Here is a 22,934-nt window from a genome sequence, read left to right as displayed (position 1 = left end):
TATAGTTTTGTGGGATTATTTGGATCTGGGCAGCCAGGGAATGAAAGTGCAGTCTTCATTTACATTGTTTTACTTAGGAAATATCTAACTTTCTGAAAAAATAATTATATATATATATTAAACTTTCTTCTGCTTTGTGTATTTTTCCCTGTTTCTTCCCTGGTCACATTTTTCTTAAACTCGAACCTGGCCAAGGTCTAGAAGCATGTACAGGACACAGACAGTTCAGGAGATCTGTGATTATTGTAACTTGTATGGACCAATAAAGGAAACAAAACATAGACTGTTCATTAGGGAACCCATACCCTTGCTTAAAGCACTGCATGGGCTCCTCTCCATCCTGAGCCGCTGTTGTCACTGGGGTCTGAGCTGCAGAGTAGAAAACGGAATATCCCAAAATTGTGTTGGCATCTATGACATGTTACAGTCTTTTCTTCCTTTGTCCCTGTGACCTTTTACATCTTTTGTTATAAGTAGATTCACTCACTGTATTTAATCAAATGTTTATAACTGCCTTTTAAAAGCTACTTTTACTTCTGGACACTACCCATTCTCTCTCATATGACTGTCCCCTCCTTTCTTAGCCTTTCATTGCCTTTTTCTCCATCTGGCTGTAATTTAAATATGTATATTTGGATTTTTGTTTATGTCAATAAAACTCATTTTTGTCATAGCCTTTATTATTTGCTATTGAACTATTTCTAAATGCTGGTGGCCAGTCCTAAGTTCTGTACAGTGATATTTTATTTGTGTTTTAATAAATAAAGCTTGCCGGGCAGTGGTGGCACACGCCTTTAATCCCAGCATTTAGGAGGCAGAAACAGGCAGATCTCTGTGAGTTTGAGGCCAGCCTAGAGTTAGTTCCAGGAAAGGCTCCAAAATTACAGAGAAATCCTGTCTTATAAAACCAAAAGAAAGGAAGGAAGGAAGGAAGGAAGGAAGGAAGAAAGAAAGAAAGCTTACTTGAAGATCAGAGTGCAAAGCTAACCATACTAGTCAGTCATAAAGGCCAGGTAGTGGTGGAACACACCTTTAATCCCAGAAGCCACATTAGTTATCCAAAGAGGTCAGGTAGTGGTGGTGCAGGCCTTTACTAGAGAGAACTATAAGGTGGGATGAGACAGGAACTCGCTCTCTTTCAGTGTGAAGATTTCATAGTGGTAAGAGCTCTCTAAAGGCTTGGTTGCTTTGCTTCTCTGATCTTCAGTTGGAACCCCTGGGTCTTTATTATTCATGCTACAATTCTCTTAGTTTCTGGAACTCTATTCTCTAACTACTTTCTAGATACCTTCACCTGGAATCCCACAGGGACTTCTTAATCTCACCATGGATAAAACTGAATGTCTATTCTCTTCCTCTCTCCTAAATGACATTAGTGTCCTTCCTCTCCTTATACTGATCTTTATTTAAATCTCTTCAACAGGATGCTGCAATTGCCCATTATCTTTACCATCCTTAACACTATAAACTATTGGTGGGAATATAATGATTCCTTCAAATATTACTATGTACAAGGATAACAAAGATGTGAAATCAAGGAATTTGGTTTTAATTAGAGTGGGGAGATGTGAAGACAAATCTGACAGTTTTCATAGCTGTCTAATTATAGGAATATAACTCTTATGATTTATCTTAACTATACTGATTGTTTTAAAGATCAAAAACACAGCAAGGTGGCAGTGCCAGAGGCAGGTAGATCTCTATAAGTTCAAGGCCAGCCTGGTTTACAGAGGGAATTCCAAGATAGCCAAGGCTACACAAAGGAACCCTTGTCCTGAAAAACAAATAAATAGAATTAAAAACAACAAACGATTATAATTTATTACTCAAAACTTTCCCTTTTCATTTTGAGAAAGTAAAATACAAAATAAACACAAACCCTCCAACCACACAGACTTCTACTACAATATATATAATCCAAAGAGATAAAAACCAGATCTCTGCTTTTGACTCTATCAACCTCCCCATCCCTTATCAGAGATCCACAGAAAGAACTTTCATGAAACATAACGTCAGATCTTAAAGCAGTGATCTAACTTGCCACAACTGAAAGAAAGGGAAGAAAGGGCTTTCTCTTTTTAAAATAGCATCCATGGTTGGTCTGTTTGAGAGGGGTATACTCCTCCCTCTTCTATTTAAGGCCATGTTGTCCTAGTACCAGCAACCCTCCTATCTCAGCCCCCTCAGTGCCACGATTAGAGGCATGTGCCACCACATCTGGATGTTTTCACACTTAGCCATATGTTGTTTTTGTGAAAAACACATACAAAAGATTATTTAAAAGGTATAGATGTTTATAAAGTGAATTTGTATAATACAAACTCCTCCACATTCTCCTTTCCTTCTCTCCCCACAAAGGTAAGGACTACCCGACTTTTATACTTCCTCTGTCACATTTCTCTCTTCCCTTTCTTGGTGTATGCATGTGTATGTGTTCATGTGTGGGTATGCATGCATATATGTGCACATGCATATGAAGCCACAGATTCACACTGGGTGCCTTCCTCAGTTGCTCTCCACATTGTTGAGATATTATTTCTCACTGAAGCTGGTGCTCACTGTTAGGCTAGACAAGCTGGCCAACATATCCCAAGACTCTTCCTGTCTTTGCCTCCCCATTTCTTGGATTACAGGTATATGTCACCATGCCCAGCTTTTTACTCTGCTGCTAGAAGTCCTTCCACTCTTTATGCTTGTGCAACTAGCACATAACCAACCAAGCTATCTATCTCCCTGTGTACTCATTCACACTTCTCCAGTCAGCTACCAAATATATTTGATTATACACACACACACACACACACACACACACACACACACACATATAACTTTAATGGTTTTAAACTTCCTATAAATCAAATACTATACTGTATATTCTTACAGGTTAGCCCTCTTTCATCCAAAAGATTATAGTGCAGTTATTCACTTATATTGAAGTCTCTTGAGTTGTTTCTAGTTTTGAACTGTTATAAACACTGCTCCTATGAACATCCCTGAATTTTAATCTGATCTATCTCCTTGGGCACTTCTATAAGGAGTTTATTCTAGGAAGCAGAACAGACAACTTAATTTTAACTACAAAGGGAACCGTCAACTAAGCATTTAGTTTAGTCAGAAAGTATTGGATAATAAAATTATCAAAGCCACTGAATCTGTCAAAACTTAACAGATGAGAATTTGGAGCATGAATTCTAATTGGTCTTAAATAATAAAAACCCAGAGTCATCTACTAGGGGGTGAAAGTTGAAGGATCAGAGAAGCAAACTGGTCAGCCACTAGAGAGCTTTACCTCTACGAATGCTCAGACCAAAAGGGCGATCTTGTCCTCAGACTGCGTCCTCAGACTTCGCTGAGCTCCTGTCTCCTCCTTCCTTTTAGTCCTCTCTCCACCCAGACATATCACTCCTGTCTCCACCTCCCTAGTGCTGGGGTTAAAGGTGTCTGATCCCAAGTGCTGAGGTCACCTTTGTGTGAGTTCTGTTTTCCTTTTAGACTGGGTCAATTTTGTGTATCCCAGGGTGGCCTTGAGCTAACAGATCCCTCTGCCTCTGTCTTCGAGTGCAGGTATGACACCACTGCCTGGTCTCTATGGCTAACTAGTATGGCTAGCTCTGCACTCTGATTTTCAGGCAAGTTTTATTTGTTAGATTAAAACCAAAATAGCACCACAAGAGCTAAACTTTTTTTTGGTTCACAGGAACAAATTATGTACCACATTACTGTGTTGTACAAAATAAAAATAAAGAACAAAGTAGTGTAGGCAAAGAAAGACTAAAGGGGCCTCTGGTGTGCAACACACCGCAATCAAAATTCTGTAAATGATATGTATATTGGTAATTAAAAAGTGAAACTCTAGCTGGGCAGTAGTGGCGCACACCTTTAATCCCAGCACTCAGGAGGCAGAGGTAGGCAGATCTCTGTGAGTACGAGGCCAGCCTGGTCGACAAGAGCTAGTTCTAGGAGAGGCTTCAAAATCACAGAGAAACCTCAAAAAACACCAAAAAAAAAAAAACCCCACCAAAAAAAAAACCCACAACCACCACCACCACAACAACAGCAAAAACCCAAAAATAAAGTGAAACTCTAGATTCTGAGAAAATAACATGAAAACCAAAGCTAGCTCAGCTGGCTCACCATGCTACATGGCCTGGGACAGAGACTGAAGAAACAGGTGACTATAGGAAAAGCTTCCACTGATCTCTACACAGTTTCAAACATGTGTGTCTCCTCCCTCCTAGTTCACAAGCACTTCTATGTGTCAAGATCAGAGAGCAGCAGGAAAGACAATCTCAACTAAGTTTCAGAATAAACTCATGAGGTAGGCAGTACCAGCTCATTTTGCAAATGAGGCAAAACTAAAAGAGGTTAATATGCGGGGAATCATATTGTCAGTGAAAAATCACATCAAGATTCCTCTAGTAACACTATAAATGGAAAAGAGCCAAAGTCACCCAAAGGGTTGTTTTTTAAAAAGCAAATACCAAAAATAAACTTAATAGAATTAACATCAAGAAATAATCAAATTAAGAAATTTTAATTATTATTCAACATCAAGTTAGCAACTAATCTTCCTCAGAGAATGGCAAGCAACTCACTAGTAGAAACACAGCTTCAGAACTTCACAAAAGAGGTTCTATGTTTGCATTTTAGTAATCCAGGTAATTACACTGGTATTCATCTCAGGTGAATAATGAGTTAAAGTAATTGCTACTATGGAAGCTTTTTAAAACAGAGGAAAAAGGAACAAGTAAAAGAGAAAAGGATTCAGAACTCAAGGACAGAATGACAACATGGCGAAAACAGACCAATTTCAAGAACAGAAGGATCGCTTCTGCAAAGATAGCCTTGGAATGAATTTACACTTGTTCTCTTCCAGCCGTTCAAGTGTTAAAAGAGCTGCCAGCAGCCTTCAATGTATCCTAGACTGGACAAACTAAGAACAAAGAGATCAAATATTAGCAACATCAAACTCTGAAGAAAAAAAAACAGTATTTTCCTATGATGTGAATATAAACTTCTTTGAGCACAGAACTACAATTACTTGTTCTTTATCATAAGTAAACTGATCAGGTTTAGAGAAAAAAAAATTGAACTGAAGTAGAGTATGTACTCAAATAACCCTAAGTCTGACCTCACAGAATGATGTTCAGTAAACACTGAGTTACCCAGCAACACTGATTCGGTGGATTCCTCTAAATAAGGCTTCAGTTTCAATGAGAGTGAGGTCATAGATGAAAGAAGGAACGGAAGAAGCATGCAGAAACGGTGACTATAATTTCAAAATGATGGGGCCAGAAAAAAACTTTTTTGCAAAACACTTGGAGCTAATGGAAACAAACATGGATTTAAGAATATAAAGGCATGAATTTCACTTCAGAAGTACTTGGTAATGCAATCAAGGAGATTGTCTAGGAAAATAGACAATTTGTCTCTACAAAGCAGACCCTCTGAAAGTTTTCTGGCACCCAGCAGCAAAATCTCTCCCCTTGTGAGGGCATATAGCAGCCAGAGAGAGACACCAAAGAGTCAGGCAGGCATCTGTCCAGGGAACACTTACTTCCCTGCGCTCAAGGGAGGTTCTTAGGTCTTAGTGTCCTTCACCCTTCATCTTCTTATTCAGCATTCAAGTTAATCAAGTGACAGAGTTCATAGACCCAAATGAAACTGATGGATAATTTGTTGGTCCAGAAAGCATCTTTAGCAAAACACAGAAAGTTTTCAATGCATCTATTACATTTATAAAGAAAACAAGTTGCTGAAGTAACTAAACTTTACTTCAGGGAAGATGGAAGGAATCCAGTCCTTACAAAACCCTTAAGTCCTCAGGATCATTTCTTGCTAAAAGGCTTTTAACAAGTTTTAATGAAGTTACTTGCTGATTTTAGACTTTATTTAAAGTAATTTTATACAGAATATTTACAAATTGGGAATTATGCAAAGGGTTATACTTAAACCTGACTAAAGCCCACCATGTCCCCCCTAGGATTAAGAGCTATTTTCTAAAAGAACTTTTAAAAAAATACAGTCTGACTTTCCATACAAGAAAAACATTGAAATGTGTTCCTGCTTATTTATTTTCTACAAAATCAAGCTACTCTCTTATGTGTTCATGCAGGTAAGCTGGAATATTTCCCAATGTTTTAAATACAGATGAAGAATCAAATGGAAGCAAACCACGTGCTTTGTAGTTTTTAAAACACTGATTTATGTTCCATAAGACCAGTAAACAATAAAGACAAGGCATTAACATTTGCTTTAAAAAGACTGGAAACATGAATCTGAAGCACTATTGCATGCTGAATACACACTTTGTGATGCAGGTGGGTCTTCTTTCTATGTGTTGCTTTCATTGGTTAATTAATAAAGAAAACTGCTTGGCCTATAGGTCAGAACATAGGTAGGCGGGGAAGACAGAACAGAATTGTTGGAGAAAGAAAGCAGAGGCAGGCAGACGTGATGAAGCTCCAGCCCAAGATGGATGTTGGTTAGAATCTTCCCGGTAAGCCACCACCTCGTGGTGACACACAGATTATTAGAAATGGGTTAATCAAGATGTGAGAGTTAGCCAGTAAGAGGCTAGATCTAATGGGCCAGGCAGTGTTTAAATGAATACAATTTGTGTGTTGTTATTTTGGGTGAAAGGCTAGCCGTGTGGGAGCCGGGTGGGACAAAAGCAGGCCTGCTTGCCTCATCAATAGAACTTTGTGAGAGAGATCAATCGACTTAAGATGCCTAGCCATTTAAAAGCAGCAAAATGATTGTGTATGGCTGTCAATACATAATTCCAAACTGCTCTAAAACTCTTTTGATAAGTTTATCTGTGTCTCCTTGCTTGTGGTAATACTCATTAAACTTAGTATCTACAATGACAGCTTGCCATAAAATAATGACCCTTCTAACAACAAACAAGGACAGAGGTAACTTAACCTTGTTCCATTAATCATATATTTAGGAGTCAAATTAATTTGGAAAATTTAAGATAACATCTGGAATCATCCAAAGGAAACTGTTGCTACCTAAAATTCAGAACATTCAGAAACCATGTCATAAATGCCCCTCTCAGCCACTCAGAGTTGAACCTTTCACTATTTGCACAAAACACTCGGCAGATTAAGATACATAGACTCCCTTGTGCTTTGTTTAGTCTCCTGACCTCTGCTTTTGTATACAGAATCAGGTTCCAGTCTGACTTTCCTTCTGTGGACCACAGGTTCAGTATTTTCCCACACAATCACATAGTCTGCACAAACATCACTTGATTAGCTAATATTCTCATTGAGGAAATTTGCTGTAACTTCTCTAACTACTGTTTTCTTAGTGCTTGTTGGCTCATTTTCCCACAAAAGTATAATAGAATAATAAAACTCTAAAAAGATTTTTCAATATTAAAAGCATATTTAATTAAATATGTGCATGTAGGTACCTGTGCAGACATTGCATGTCCCAGAACTTCACACCTGAAGACTTATTAAAATACTCCAGCACAAAAGCCTTTATTAGTTTTTGGGGCTGGGGTCATAGTTCAAGACAATGGAAAGATGGAGTAAGAGAGCAATGATGACGCCTTTAATGATGCTGTCAGGAAGCTATTCATATCTTTTTCTCTCCCACCCCTTTGAGTGGAAGAGATTTTTTTTTTAAAAGATTTATTTATTTACTATGTATCCAGTGTTCTGACTGCACACCTGGACAGGGCACCAGATCTCATTAGAGATGATTATGAGCCACCATGTGGTTGCTGGAAATTGAACTCAGGACCTCTGAAAGAACAGCCAGTGCTCTTAACCCCTGAGCCATTTCTCCAGCCCCTCTAAGCAGACTTTCTTCATTTAAAATATTAAAGTATAGTTAGTCTATATATTACTTTAAATTAAGAATGTAATATAAATTATACATTGAAAAAGGTTTTCCATTTCCTTTTTTTCAAATAGGCAAATGATAAGAATAAATTCTGTGATCTTTACTTTTTACTAACTAAATAAAGACTTCTGAAAACTATAACTCAACAAAACATTCTTTTGATCATCCTCTCATTTGTTGGGTTCAAAATATAAATTCTAAAATCTCACTGTGCCAATTGCCATAAGTGAGAAGCAGTGGTCAGAAGATAAACACACACACACACACACACACACACACACACACACACACACACACACACAAACCCAGCCTTTGGTTCACAAAATTAAGAAAATTGGAAAAATGTTACATTTATTAAATAAACTACCTTAAATAGCTTTAAATTTTATTAGAGTATCTACAACTGAGAGGAAAAAAATCAGCAGCTTTTCTAAAAGCATTTAATGCAAGTACATATTTTTCTAAATATCTTCTGGGAGCTAAAACTGTGACCCACCAAAACTGTAGGTTCTCACTCAAGGTGTGGCCCTTATAACCTCGTGAAGTCCTGGAATTAAGAATGGGGCAAACATATATGCATGGAGAGCCACAAAATGAGATATGGATTAAAAAAAACCTGGGAAGTCATTCACTTTAGAGGGAAAGGAAAGGAAAATGCCTGAGACTAATTGCCTAACTGGAAAGATCATGCACATAAACAAGACTCTGGACTATATGGTAAATTTTACTTATTACTAACAACACCAAGTGAATATTATAACTTTCTATTAGAGATTTAAGATGCTATAGGGTTTTCAAATAAAAAGGATTCACAACATTTTGTTTAGAACTCAGGAGGGGTCTAAATCATCAAGAGCCAGCCTACCTTAAATATTCCTAAAGATAGCCTTATGGGACTTGTGAACAGCGGTCAGTCAAACCAGAGGGTGAGACAACTTACTGCTACCCATGCCCTAAAATATAAAGCTCATTCTATACTGAGGGTCATCTTTGGAGCTCAGAGCCCCAAAAGGCTACCTGGCTTTAAATAGCTTCATTTAATCTGAGAAATGTACTTAAGAATCTCAAAATTCAATCTGTGATAGAACCAGAACTTGAATAAAGAAACCATATTACCAATATTTCTTCACCAAGTACCCACAAAGAAAGTTTAGGTGTGAGCAGGTGAAATGGTTCAGCAGTTAAGAGCACTGGCTGCTCTGGCAGAGGACCTGGGTTTGATTCCCAGCACCCAGTTGGTAGCTGACAACTCTCTGTAATTCTAGTTTCAGAGGATCTAAAGCCCTCCTCTGGCCTCTGAAAGCACCGTACACACGTGGTGCACAGACATACGCACAGGCAGAACAAACAAATACACATATAAAAATACACACTTTCAGAAAGATAGTTTAGGTACTTTACATCCCAGACAGTCTGTTTTATTCCCTGATGAGTGAGTGACTTTAAGTTAGCAAGTCTGAAATTTCTTCCTGTGTATTTTTATGTGTTTCTCTATCATGCTCTGCAAGGACCACCAATATGAAATACTTCACTCAATATGTGAAGGAACTGCAATAAGAATATTTTTCTCAAAAGAAACAAACAGGTTTGCGGATGCCTGAAAGACAGTTACTTGCATACTTCTACTCCAGCAAATACTTCCATTTCCTTGCTTTTCCTTTGACTCCTTAATTTTAGCCCTTGATTCCATTAAAATCAATGTGAAAATACTCTGTACTCACTCTGGCATTCTATGAACTGATGAATAAAAGTGCAGTCCCCGCCACTCTTTGAAAGCAAGTGTTCTAATAAAGAAAGAAAGACCTTTAAGGATATAGTTTGTTGCTGTCTTGAAATAAACAACAGCAAAGGTTTAAAAAAACTGAAATATTTTAACATAAGTAATTGAAAAGGACTAATAAAGTTGAATATATTTTAACACATACTTTGGAATTAAATAACTGAAAGTTGTAATTTATAAAATCACGAGTTTACTCTGAATGGCTAGCTTTTAAAGGTGCAGTTTTTATACAAAGAGCTAAAAAAAATCAAAACAAATATATTGCTTTAAAATATAGATAATATTTAATAATAATAACATACTGCTTTAAAATACATTTCTTTTTCCACTTTTCATATGTACCTTTCTCCATAACAGGTTTGTAAATACACTACTGAAGTGATTTTTGGGTTTTTATTACTGAATTAATTTCATGTTCTAACAGTCTCCCTTCAAAGTTGTTGGCCTTAATTAAGACGTAAAAGGTAAAAACTTTAAGAATGTATAAAATCAGCCAGGCATGGTAGCATATGCCTAAGATTCCAACGTTCAGGAGGATGAGGCAGGAGAACCTCCATGAGTCTGAGACCACTTGGGCTACAAGGTGACTTTCAAGAGACCTTGGACTATATGAGCCTTATTTTAAAAAAAAAAAGTTGGAAAGGGGTTATCATACAACAATTTCTTTAAACTTATAAGAAATTAATGAGACAGATATATTTATACATTCATTTTCACAAATGGCTTCCCACTTAAGTACCTTAATCTATACCATACATTACATTGCTTATCTCCACCCAAATTACCATGTTCTACACAGTTGAAAATAAGAGCTTCATAAATAATTTTGCTTACATCAGAAATAATCCATTTTGTAAAAAATAGAATTAAAAAAGAGAAAATTAGAATTTAACACAGTAGTTAAAAGAGCTCTAGCCCTTTTCTTCCAACAGTCTTCACTAAGTCAAAGGTCAAAGGCTAACCCATAAATCTAGATAACATTCCTCAGTTACATACCCAAGTCTTCAAAGCTACACAAGAGATTCTAGAAGGTCTGGTGTTAAAAGGCTGTGCTCCAACGTGGTAACTACCAGGAAGGTAGGTCTAAAGGCACTCGAGCCTGGAATGAGCACCACCCTCACTATGAACTCTTATTCCTCTCCACCTCAACCAACCCACTTCTCTGCTGTCTTGTCTTGTAGAACAGGCAGATACTCGCAGTTGTAACAGTGACTCCTGACCTCTCTTAGTTAACTGCCTTCCTAACCTTTCAAATTGCAGAATATTTGAAAGATTAGGAAGTCATTTTCCTTTAACTAGTTACACGGTACCCAAGGTACCCAAAGGGCCCACGATAAGATAAAAACGGGGAGAAAGATGAATATAACTTTTTAGAGAGATGAACAACAAGTACAGTATAGCCCCAAGTGGGAAAAAATTAAAAATTAACTGCAACAAAAATCTGGGATTAAAGAAGTAATTTAAACAAACAGAATTCATCAACAAGCTAACAGAAAACCCCAGTAGATTAGAAAATGTCAAGGCAAAAGGTTGTTTTATATACTCTAAACCATAATAACACTTTCAAAACTCAAACCATACAATATCATGTTAAGTGTGAAAACGTGTTTGGATAGGTAAAGAAATTATAGTTCATATATGTGACAGAGTTTTAGTTTTATGCAGTCATAAAGAATGAACTTAGATCATCTGCAAGAGAATGGACAGAACTGATGATCAACATGTTAAACAAGATAAACAGACTCAGAAAGATAAATAGCAAAAGAATCTTTCATATGTAAAATCTAGATTGAAATGTATATATAACATGTGATATGAAAGTAGGAAGGGAATATGTAGGGCGAGGAAGTAGCCTAAAAGGAGGAAGAACAAGAAAAGATAATGGGAGGGAAAAAAGGCAAATACATCTATGTATGACCTAGCTTTAATCCACTTACTTATCTGATACGAAAGCAAAAGGAACCATTGGGGAAAGGAGGAGAATCAGTGGAGAGGGAAAGAGGAAAAAGACGTACTTGGAACTAAACTTGAACATAAATAAAGGACTTTATGGCACAAATCTGAAACCAAATTTCAGACCAATATTAACCAATCTCTAGTGATTCTTATTAAAAACCAGGAATCTCCCTAGGTGGTCTGAATGAGAATGGCCTCCATAGGGTCACATATTTGAATGTTTGGTCCTCAGTGGAACTGTTTGGGAAAGATTAGGGGATGTGGCCTTGTTGGACGAGGTGTGTCACCGGGGTGAGCTTTAGGGTTTCAAAAGCCCAAGCCAGGCCCCGTCTCATACTCTCTTGGCATGTAACTTGCAGATCAGATGTATGCTCTCCGCTACTTCTCCAGCACCACGCCTGCCCGCCTGTGCCATGCTTCCCACTCATCCTCTGCAACTGCAAACTCCCAATTAAGTGCTTTCTTCTAGAGGTGCCTCAAGGTCATGGTATCCCTAAACAGCAACACAACAGTAACCACACACTCATTGTTTCTCACTAGCCTAAAAAGCACCCTAGTTTTCCACACAGGAACCCAAAAGTTCAGAAAAGGATTTTGGATCCCCTGCCAGGTATGTTCTAGGAATCAAACCTGAATCCTCTGGCAGAGCAGTAAGTGCTCTTAATCACTGAGTCATCTCCCCAGCGCTCTCCCTATATACTCTATTTTTAGTATCTGAACCCAACCCTGAAAATATTTAGTAGACTGGCTTAGCTCATGTCTGCTATCAACGTAATATATATGCCATATCGACAAAAGCACCTTTCACATGAATAAGACAACCCTGTCACCATCCATATAAAGCATGATAGTAGTAATAGTTTACTACTTGATTTCAGGCCCTTATAAATTAAGCTGACACAACTACAGAACATATTATCATCACAGCAATCCAAAAGAAATCAGATGTTTACTGGAAGGAAAACTAGTCTCTATGATATTGGCTAAAGTTAAAGAAAAGGAAAAAAGACAAACATAGAAACATAAAAAGAGAGAACTATTCTATTTGAATACATTTTTATACAAATGAGCTTTCTATGGATTCTGGTTTCCTGTATACTCATGCTGTACTCATGCTACTGTAGCCACTAAGCCATTCGAATATGGCTCATTCTAACAGATATGCGGCAGGCATAAAATAAATACATGATTTCAAATACCTACTAAGAAAAATTAATGTGAAATGCTTCATTAATAAACTTAAAATGCTGACTAAATGTTTAAATACATTTTTTAAAAAAATTTATTGATTTATTATGTATACAATGTTCTGTCTGCCTGCCAGAAGAGGGCACCAGATCTCATAGTGGTTGGGAGCCACCATGTGGTTGCTGGGAATTGAACTCAAGACCTCTGGAAGAGCAGCCAGTGCTCTTAACCTCTGAGACATTTCTCCAGTCCTTTAAATAACATTTTTGATATTGTTGTTTAAATAAAATTTAGTATTAAAATGTTTTACTTGCTTCTTTTTAAAGTTCATTGTAGTTAGCAGAAAATTTTAAAGTTTCTATTAAAACTTTAAATTTTTAAAGTGTCTATTACTTCTAGACAGCACTATTCTATACTCAAACATATATTTAAATAATCTTTATTTTAAAAAGAAACAAAAACTTCTGGTATGAAATCTGTTCTTGTAAAAAAGTCAAATCACTTCAGAAAGAGTTCATTGGAAGAAGAATGAACTGCAGCATCTTAGACACTGCTGACATTTTCTCTTGCACCTATACTTAGTATTTTCTCTACTATTTTAAGGGTGATGTTAACTTAATTCATAAAAACCATGGCTATGAACTTTGCAATGTTTGAAAATGTAAATTATCTTATTACAAAGTCCATTCCACAATAAATGTGGCATACAATAAACATAAAACTTCCTGTCAGAATGTCTATTAGTGATTTTTATGCTACTTAACTTATTGTCAGCAAAGACCCAAAGGTTTTAACAATGGAAAAATAACTATAGCAAGGAGTTCCCCATAACAATACAAAAAAATTTATTTTAATATTAAATTAAGGAGTCTGGCTATTTGCTAGTAGGAAAGCAGTTTACTGGTCTAAATTTTCTGGCAAGAAATTTACACGGTAATTTGATAACTTTTGTTAAAAGATTTTTTTTATGTATATAAAGATTCTTAATTGAAAAAAATGAAAGTTCACAGCCTGCATTAATGTAACATTTGACACATATTCAAGAAAATATGGATTAAAAAGTATACAAGTAGAAAGGAAAAGACAGGCAAAATAATAATGGAAATCATAAAATCATTTAAGGAAAATGAAAACTTAGAAGACAAAGATTAACTCACTTAACAAAAATTTGCTAAACACTTGTAAAGAATAGCAACTAACTCTTGGTAAAATGAACACAAACTACACTTCTAAAATTTCTCAAATTTAAACTCAAAAACTCAAATCTGAAAACCTTAAGGCATTTTACAAAATACATTGAATAGTCAAATAGCAATGGATAATTTTTTTCTTGAGAATCCTAACAAGCATGATATATGTAATATTAGACCTTGACTGTACAGTTCACATATACATGACTTTCTGGACCTGCTTTGGCAGTTACTATAAGAAACTCTTTTTTCATTTTTTTAATGATGGAATTGAATCCAAGGCATAAACTAGGAAAACTCTTGAAGCTAAATCTTCAGTTCACCCATTTTTTATTTAACACAAATCAAAAGAAACTCCTTCTTAACTTTGACCTCTTGCTATGAATGATAAAGATATACCCTGATATGTGGAAAAGTTTCGTTACAAATTATATTTCTCTCTTCTTTTCTTCTTCTTCTTCTTCTTCTTCTTCTTCTTCTTCTTCTTCTTCTTCTTCTTCTTCTTCTTCTTCCTCCTCCTCCTCCTCCTCCTCCTCCTTCTCCTCCTTCTTCTTTTCTTCTTCTTCTTCTCCTTTTTTTTTTGAGACTAGGTTTCTCTGTAGCTTTAGAGCCTATCCTGAAACTCACTCTGTAGACCAGGCTGGCACCAAACTCAGAGATCCTCCTGCCTCTGCCTCCAGAGTGCTGGGATTAAAGGCGTGTGCCACCACCCACCCGGCTACAAATCCTATTTCTGACCTTGACATCTTCCACTAACTTCTGCATATTAAAACAAGATAACTCATCAGTAAGGACTGGAAATAACTCTAATCCTTTACTACTCCAACCGCCCACAGTTAAGGTGAAACACACACTTGGAGTTCGTACTTAGTCAATCTTAGAGGAAAGGGGCGAGGGGCCAGTGAATGGGAATCTGAAGACTTCAGGATTACAAAACCCAGTGATCTAAAAGCGTCCCATGCGCTGTGCATGGTGGCTCATGGCAGACAGCACTGAGTTCACTGCCAGCCTGATTTATATAGACAGCTCCAGGACAGTCAAGGGACACAGTAAGACTGCATAAAGAAGAAAAGGGAAGAACAACAGGAAAACTAACGCAGTGGCTGTAGGCTGTGGTCAACGGAGAACTCCTGCTACCCAGAAAAACAAGAATGAAAGAACCAAAAACTACCAAAAAAATTTTCTCATTAGGAAGAAGCTTAATCTCATTCTCTGATCAATAAAACAAACAGGTAAAGTAGTTTCTGTCGGCATGGTGGCGTACTCCTTTAATCCCAGCATTCAAAAGGCAGAGAGGCAGGTGGATTGCTGTGAGTTTGAGGCCAGCCTGATCTAAAAAGCGAGTTCAAGACAACCACAGATACAAAGAGAAACCCTATCTTGACAACAACAACAACAACAACAAAAATCCACATGTTCAATGGGACATTAAATAAGCTCGCACACTGCAGATGGAGACCTGGAAGCTGAGCACAATGAAACAAAACAGTAATAGAGCTCTCTGGAAGGTAAGAGCCATATAAAACAAGCCACGACAACAACGAAAACCATTTTCTTATCTAAGTCATGCAATTTCCACATAACAAGGGATATCTAAGAACAGATCACATCTTGTGTCTTAGACTATAAAGAGAAGCTGGAGTTTAAAAGACAAACTCGGTGGTAAGTGCACAGATATAAATGTGTTTATTCCAAGCACTAAAAATCATTAGGCATTTAGCTCTCTGTCCTGCTTAAATGATAAAAGGATATCACACAAAAAAAAGTTTTTTACGCTACCTTTTTCTGTGCTCCCATTTATTTTAGGTAAGAAGTCATCAACTTGTATCCCTAGGATTAAGACAGGATATCATTGCCTGATCAAACAAAGTATTAATTTTAAAACTGGCTTCAATGTAACTATGGCATTTCCTATTCCTATCCATGCTGACTCTGTATAGAACACTATATTCAGAAGAAGAGTTCAAGCGCCATTCTTTACTAATTCAGGCTTGGGGACCTTCCAAAGAACCTCAAAAGAAAGAGGATCCTAAGACCACCTCAGAGGCAGGACCCTCATTGTCTGCAGTATTATACAATGGTGCCCTCAGGTGGCAGGACCCTCACTGTCTGCAGTACTACACAATGGTGCCCTCTGGTGGCAGGACCCTCACTGTCTGCAGTACTACACAATGGTGCCCTCTGGTGACAGGACCCTCACTGTCTGCAGTACTACACAATGGTGCCCTCAGGTGACAGGACCCTCACTGTCTGCAGTACTATACAATGGTGTCCTGCCCTCAGGTGACAGGACCCTCACTGTCTGCAGTACTACACAATGGTGCCCTCTGGTGGCAAGACCCTCACTGTCTGCAGCACTACACAATGGTGCCCTCAGGTGGCAGGACCCTCACTGTCTGCAGCACTACACAATGGTGCCCTCTGGTGGCAGGACCCTCATTGTCTGCAGAACTACAAAATGGTGCCCTCTGGTGGCAATCATGAACATAAAAGGAGATATTCTGAAAGTATCCTTTGATTCTTGATATGTAAACTATCAAATGTGAGAAATAAGCGATGTGAGAGGTAAAGGGTGTGAACAAACAAAAGTTTAGTGAGAACATCTGTAAAGAAGGTGACACCTACCTAAGCTGCTGCATTCTTTAAGAGTTTTCTCCTGCAGATGTTCTAACCGTACTGTAAGAAACAGTCCAAGAAAAAGATATTTCACAGACAAAAAGAACAAAAATCAAATAAAACCAATTTCTGTATCAACTAGCTTACCTTGTAAAGCTGTTAGCCTTTCATTGGTGAAATCATTATCAGCTTGCAGAGCTTCTATTTTTGCCTGTAGCTCCTGTTCTTTTTCTTCCATTTCATCTATTTTATTCTGTAATTCTTTCTTCTCAGCTTGTCCCTTCTGTTGGATTTCCTCCTGTTTTCCCTCTGCTACCTGTTGAGTAGGGCTCTTCAGTCATTTCATAAAACCTCACCTTGCTTTAAGCAGCCTAAGGCCAGGACTGACTTCACTCATTTATACCTCTAAGGAATCTATTCAGAATTAGAGAATATGTTTATAAAGCTGATTTTCTAAAACAAATAAAGACAGAGATGTAATGTCAAAACTGACATGGCACTGAGAAGGGAAGAACTTAGGAGCAAACAAGCACTCACAAAGATAAACACACAGATAAGGAGTCAAAATTAAATCCTCCATGGTTTTTAAATGGGAAATAAATAACTCAAATTTACTATTATTACAACTTGTTTGTACATTCTAAAATGTCACATCAATTTAAAATTTATTTATGTTTGCCTAAAAAGACAATGGTACAAACCCTTAAACACATTTTTCTTGACAAGACTACCATCAGTGATGCTTGGCCTTGTCTGATAAATACCTATCTTGTACACACTCAACTGAGGCCAGGTCATTTTTCTCTTGTTTTAATTAATTTTTAAGTTAATATCACAAAGGACTATGTTTTATTGTGGTATTCTTCATACATATGTGTGTAGACATTTATCCTCATTTGCATTGCCCTTCCCGACAACTCCAGCCTCTCTGGCTGTTTCTATTCCTTGTTCCAAACAGTTCCCTTTCTGCTTTCATATGATATGTGTTCTATTATCCTCTCCTCTCTTCAACCTCACCATCTCTTCTTTCCCTGTGAATCCCCTTCTAGTTTCATGACCCACCAGCAGATATAAATTACATTAAGATGGATCTTCAGCAATCCGGTCACGAGACTTTGAAGGACCAACTAGACATTATTTTATGGTCTGATTTCTTTACTCCAAATGTCCCAGAGGGAATAGCAACTGAAACAGAATCAAGAGCACACCTGAAGAACAACCAGGGCTCAAACAAATTATTCCAAGCTCCCTTTGAGTTTGTTGCAGCACTGAACAACTGGTCCCTAACTTTGAGAAGACCTAAAAATGAGTAGGTTCTAAAAAATATCAGATTATATTAATTTTGTTAATTCTTTTTTAAAAAGTTTATTATTACTGTATGCACATATGCATATATGATGCATGGGTAGGTGAACATGGAGATCACAGCACAATTCTGTGGTGTCAATTTCTTTCACCTTTACATGGGCTCCCAGGAAAGAGCAGGCTTGTATGACTTTACCCTATGAGACACCTTATTCTTACTCTAGCCATGATTCTTTCTTTTTATAATTTACTATTACTGCATGTATCTCATTTTGGCCCTTGACTACCACTTTAACATTTATTATTATTAATAAAATAATCAACAATTTATTATTATAGTAAAAACAATTAATAATTTATTATTATTATTTGCACATGTGTGTCTGCCTGCATATCTTTGTGTTTACATGTGTGTTATACAAGGCTAAGTTCTGTTGCAAGGGTGCCATGGCCCTCACATGGAGATCAGAGGACAACTTTGGGGACTTTCTGTCCTCCCACCATGGGTTCTATGACCAAACTTAGCTCTGAAAGCTTGCATGACTGCTGTGGAAAATGTTTTTGTACTCTGTAAAGATTTGTCACTCATATCAGTTTAAAAAAATGCTGATTGGCCACTACCTAGGTGGGGCAAGCAGACTAAGAATTCTGGGAAGAGGGAAGGCCGAGTTAGTCACCAGCCAGACGCAGAAGAAGCAAGATGAGAATGCCATACTGATAAAAGGTATCAAGCCACGTGGCTAACACAGACAAGAATTATGGGTTAATTTAAGTTGTAAGAGTTAGTTAATAATAAGCCTGAGCTAATAGACCAAATAGTTTATAATTGTTATAAGCCTTTAACAAGTGTTTCCTTGAGACTGAATGAGTGCAGGAAAGGGACAGAAACTCCGATTACAAAGGACAAGGGCCCACACACTCTGTGTCATCTTGCCAATCCGCATCCTAGGAGAATAGATGATTCTCATCTACTTCCAAGTATATATTAGAAGATGCTGCTCTTTTCTATACCATGTGGTGGAGAAGCAAACACTGAAAGATGACTATTGTGAAGCACTGACTCTATTTCCATCTACAGGAAGTATGTCTGTTTTAAAGGCTTTCAATTCCCAACAGTAATAGAGAGTGGACTAAACAGAATACATTTTCTATTTTCACTGTCAATCTCAACTTTTCAGTTTTACCAAATTTTCCATTAACAATTAGTGAGTGATGCATACACTTTTAAACTGTTTTAGTAGTTAGAGACTATTAGCTTAACATGCTTTCAGGTAGAGTAAATACAAAATGTGATGGTTTGAATAAGAATGACCCTCATCGGCTTATATGTCTGAATACTTGGTCCCCAGATGGTAATGCTGTTTTGGCAGGTTTAGGAAATATGGTTTTGCTGGAGGAAGTATGCCACAGAGGATAGGCTTTGTGGTTTCACAATCCTCAAGGCAGTCCCAGTGAGCTCTCAACTTCTAGCTCCAGTCACCATAACTGCTTGCTGCCACACTTCCTCTCCATGATGCTGATAGAGTCTTAATTTCTGGAACCTTAAGCCCAAATAAACCTTTCCTTCTATAAGATGTCTTGGGTATGGTGTTCTAACACAGCAGTAGAAAAGCAACTAATATACATACCTTTAATTTATCAGATAAATCTTTAATTTCATTAACTGCTCCATTATATTTATTGGCTAATTCTCTTAATTCTTCCTGAGTCCGTTCATTCATTTCTTTTAAGTGGGTACATTCATCTTCAGTATTACTCAGACTTCTCTGCAATTCAAGTTCACATTAGAATAAATGGATACTTATTTAAATTTTATCACAAATTCAACTTGTAAAAAGTATAGCTTGAACTATCAACATTTGGACTAAACTTGTATAAAACTGAATTAAAAGACAAAATAATTTCAGTTTATTTCAGGAACATGTACACTAAAATACTACCAAGAATTTCTTTTTTTAATGTTGAGAAATGGGGCAGAAATATTACTTATACTTTAAAAGGGTCAATCAGTATGACTTTTAGCCTTGAAAATATTTTAAAACCACCAACTCCTTTTCTATTTGTTTTTGAAACAAGACTGTGTTACTCAGGCAGACTTCAAATTCACTATGGAGACCAGGCTAGCCTGAAAAAAATCTGTCTCATATTCTCAAATGCTAAGATTAAAAGTATACTTTACCATATTACTTCTAAGTCAACAATCCTTAAAGTAACTTTAATACCATATAGCTATTCATCTAATGCGAAAATAGCAATATAGCTTGAAACTTTACTTGTATGCCAATTAATCAAGCAACAATGAACATAAAGCCCATACAATAGAATGAGACCATAATACAAACTATCCAGGTCCTCACACATGCTAAGCACATGCATACTGAGCTAAACCCTCAGTCCCCAAAATCACATTTTGATTGTTCCTAGGACCTAGAAGATATCCCTCATAAACTCCTAAAGCACAAGATACAGGGTTATTCTAGAGCTGTGGTTCTCAACTTTTGGGTCATGATCCCTTTGGGACGGTCACCTAAGACCATAGGAAAACAAAGATATTTACATTGTGATTTATAACAGTAAAATTACAGTTATGAAGTAGCAATGAAAATAATTTTATGGTTGGGGTGATCGAACCACTGATTTGGAGGACGGGTAAAGTAGTAAAGTTCTCAGTGACTATCCTCCACTAAAAAAAGAACAGAATTTTAAGACATGGTGTCACAGATCTTTAATTCAACCACTGGGGAGACAAAAGTAGGTGCAGCTCTGTGAGTTTGGGGCCAGTCTGCTCTAACAGCAAATTCCAAACTAAGCAGAGGTACATAGTTCAGTTCCCAGCATACATCTCAGATGTCTCAAAACTGCCTATAATATTAGGTCCAATGGATCTAAGACTTGGACTTCTGCAGACAACTTCACTCGCACACATAAACACACCCACACGTATACTACATATAGACACATAATTTTAAAAATAAATCTTTAAAACCAATAACAATAAAAATGAAATACCTCAACTTCTGAAAGTTTTCTGACCACCTCAATTTTTTCCTGAAGAACCCGCCTCAGGGACTCTTTGGCTGTCGTCTCGTAGTTGTGTTTATCTTCCTGCAGTGCTATGAGTTCCTTCCGTAAACTATCTTCGGTTTGATTCTACAAAAGACAATTATATTACACCTAAGTCAGTTTTCTTTGAAAACTACTTATTCTTTGAAAGAAATAAACATATTACAATACTCTAAATTATATGTTAAGGTACTCCCCCAAAACAAATGTTAGCCTGCTATTAACTAAATCTGAATTTTAAAGTTGTATCAATTATGCCCTTAGAAATTATACTAATTCCAATAGGAAAGAGTTAAAGGCAATAATTTCACCCAAATATTAAGATTAATTACTCATGTTCTGTGGAAGTCATCATGTTTCCATCTGTGAACAAAAATCATGGCTATCTAAAGCACCAAACATTTTAGAACAATGGCTAAGATAAAAGGAGTAAGAGCATCCTGAGGAAAAAGGAAGACTCCAGGTCCGGAACAAGAAAGGTGTAAGGTGAGCATGGAGTGTCCTGTCTAGTGCGGTCACAGGACACTACCCAAGTCAGCTTTATCCAGAGAGACAGCCTTAAAAGGTTTACTCAGACAAAACTCTGGATAATTTGATAATCAACAAAGCTAACTACTAGTATAGACTGAAACACACCAAATATACTGAAATCTGAGCAGGGAGAAAGTACTTCATTGTCATTCACTGGTGGATAGAAGGAAAATCAATTTATTCTTATCTACTAAATAATAGAGGTGGGTCTCACTCTATTTTTTCTGTATAAAATGTACTTTGAGGTAACAAAATAATTGATGAGGGGAAAATTATCTTTGAAGAAGTAATCCAGCTAAGTAAATGAAGGAATGATAGAATTATATCACTATGTTAAAAATCTTTCATAAAATAATGGATATAGTGAAAAATCATCAATGACAAAATCCTAAAAAGAAATCCATTTAGTCATTATGTTCTTTGACTAAAGAACAATACCATCCATGAAGTATTGTTGACAGAAGAAGAAGAAGAAGAAGAAGAAGAAGAAGAAGAAGAAGAAGAAGAAGAAGAAGAAGAAGAAGAAGAGGTGGAGGAAGAGGAAGAGGAAGAAGAAGAAGAAAAAATTCTAACCCAGACCAAATATCTATTATTTTATGCCTAGAGAAAGAACTAAAAAAAAATAATAATAACAGTATAGACTGAGTCACAGTTCAAAAGGCAAATAACCTCTTCAATAAATATTAACTGCAATAGAAAAAGTAGTTAGAACTGGCCACAGGCGTGTATTACATAACTCTTCCCACTTATAGATATGCTTGAATTCTTTTCATGACAAAGATATAAAGCAATTGTAGGATTATATAAAGGGCTTAGCACACATTCAGAAAAAAAAAATGAAACAACAGAACTGTGTTCTTTCATATATACCTGAGATTAATACATACTTTGGAGCATGCCTGCAATTGGTTTCCCATAACTTCTAACCGTGATAAGAGTCTATCTTCATCTATTAAAGCCTGTTGGAAAAAAAATCGGATACAAATAAAAACCCACAGTAACAAAAAAGGCAAGTATAACAGATTCTATTGCCAAGAAAAGAAACAAAATTGAAAAATCAATCAAGATCTGCTACAAAATGCTGTTTCAACATTTGTTCTTTAGCTAAAGAAATAACATTACTTTTTTTGCCTGAAATCTAATTTTAATTCATTCAACACATTAAAGAAACTATTAAACTGTTTAAATAGATCCTTGAGTTTAAAGTAAATGGAGTACCTGCCAACTGGTATCTGAGGCTTCTTGAGTGATGGCTAATAGCCGCTGAAGTGTGGCTAACTTCTGTTCCAACATCTGTTCCCGATGTAAGGCCTCCTACCAGAAATCACAAAAGAAATTCTAAGAACTTATTCAGCAACATGATTCTTCTGAAGAAAAACACTCAATATAGTCTGAATATATTCTCAGATTGCACTCTGGATGTGGGTCATTATCTTATCCCATCT

The 22,934-nt window shown here is 36.7% G+C and overlaps 1 protein-coding gene across 25 annotated transcripts in view; it reads right to left on the bottom strand.

The window, feature by feature from the left end:
* The window catches only part of Slmap (sarcolemma associated protein), a 129,302-nt gene that overhangs the window by 37,514 nt on the left and 68,854 nt on the right, over window positions 1-22,934 (bottom strand). For 4 of the 25 annotated variants that reach the window (XM_048421571.3, XM_048421570.3, XM_048421586.3 and 1 more), the window contains exons 6-13: window positions 22,708-22,803; window positions 22,377-22,448; window positions 20,905-21,045; window positions 19,524-19,661; window positions 16,738-16,906; window positions 16,600-16,650; window positions 15,754-15,804; window positions 9,582-9,644 (exon numbers count right to left, since the gene is read on the bottom strand). In XM_048421571.3, coding sequence (XP_048277528.3) covers window positions 9,582-9,644; window positions 15,754-15,804; window positions 16,600-16,650; window positions 16,738-16,906; window positions 19,524-19,661; window positions 20,905-21,045; window positions 22,377-22,448; window positions 22,708-22,803 — 781 coding nt within the window. The remainder of the gene's footprint in view (window positions 1-9,581; window positions 9,645-15,753; window positions 15,805-16,599; window positions 16,651-16,737; window positions 16,907-19,523; window positions 19,662-20,904; window positions 21,046-22,376; window positions 22,449-22,707; window positions 22,804-22,934) is intronic. The other 21 variants (XM_048421581.3, XM_048421580.3, XM_048421593.3 and 18 more) reach the window with 7 other exon arrangements.

Source organism: Myodes glareolus, chromosome 5 (genome assembly GCF_982192425.1).
Source record: "Myodes glareolus chromosome 5, mMyoGla1.1, whole genome shotgun sequence".
NCBI classification, from domain to species: Eukaryota; Metazoa; Chordata; class Mammalia; order Rodentia; family Cricetidae; genus Myodes; species Myodes glareolus.
This window is presented reverse-complemented; position numbering and strand designations above follow the sequence as displayed.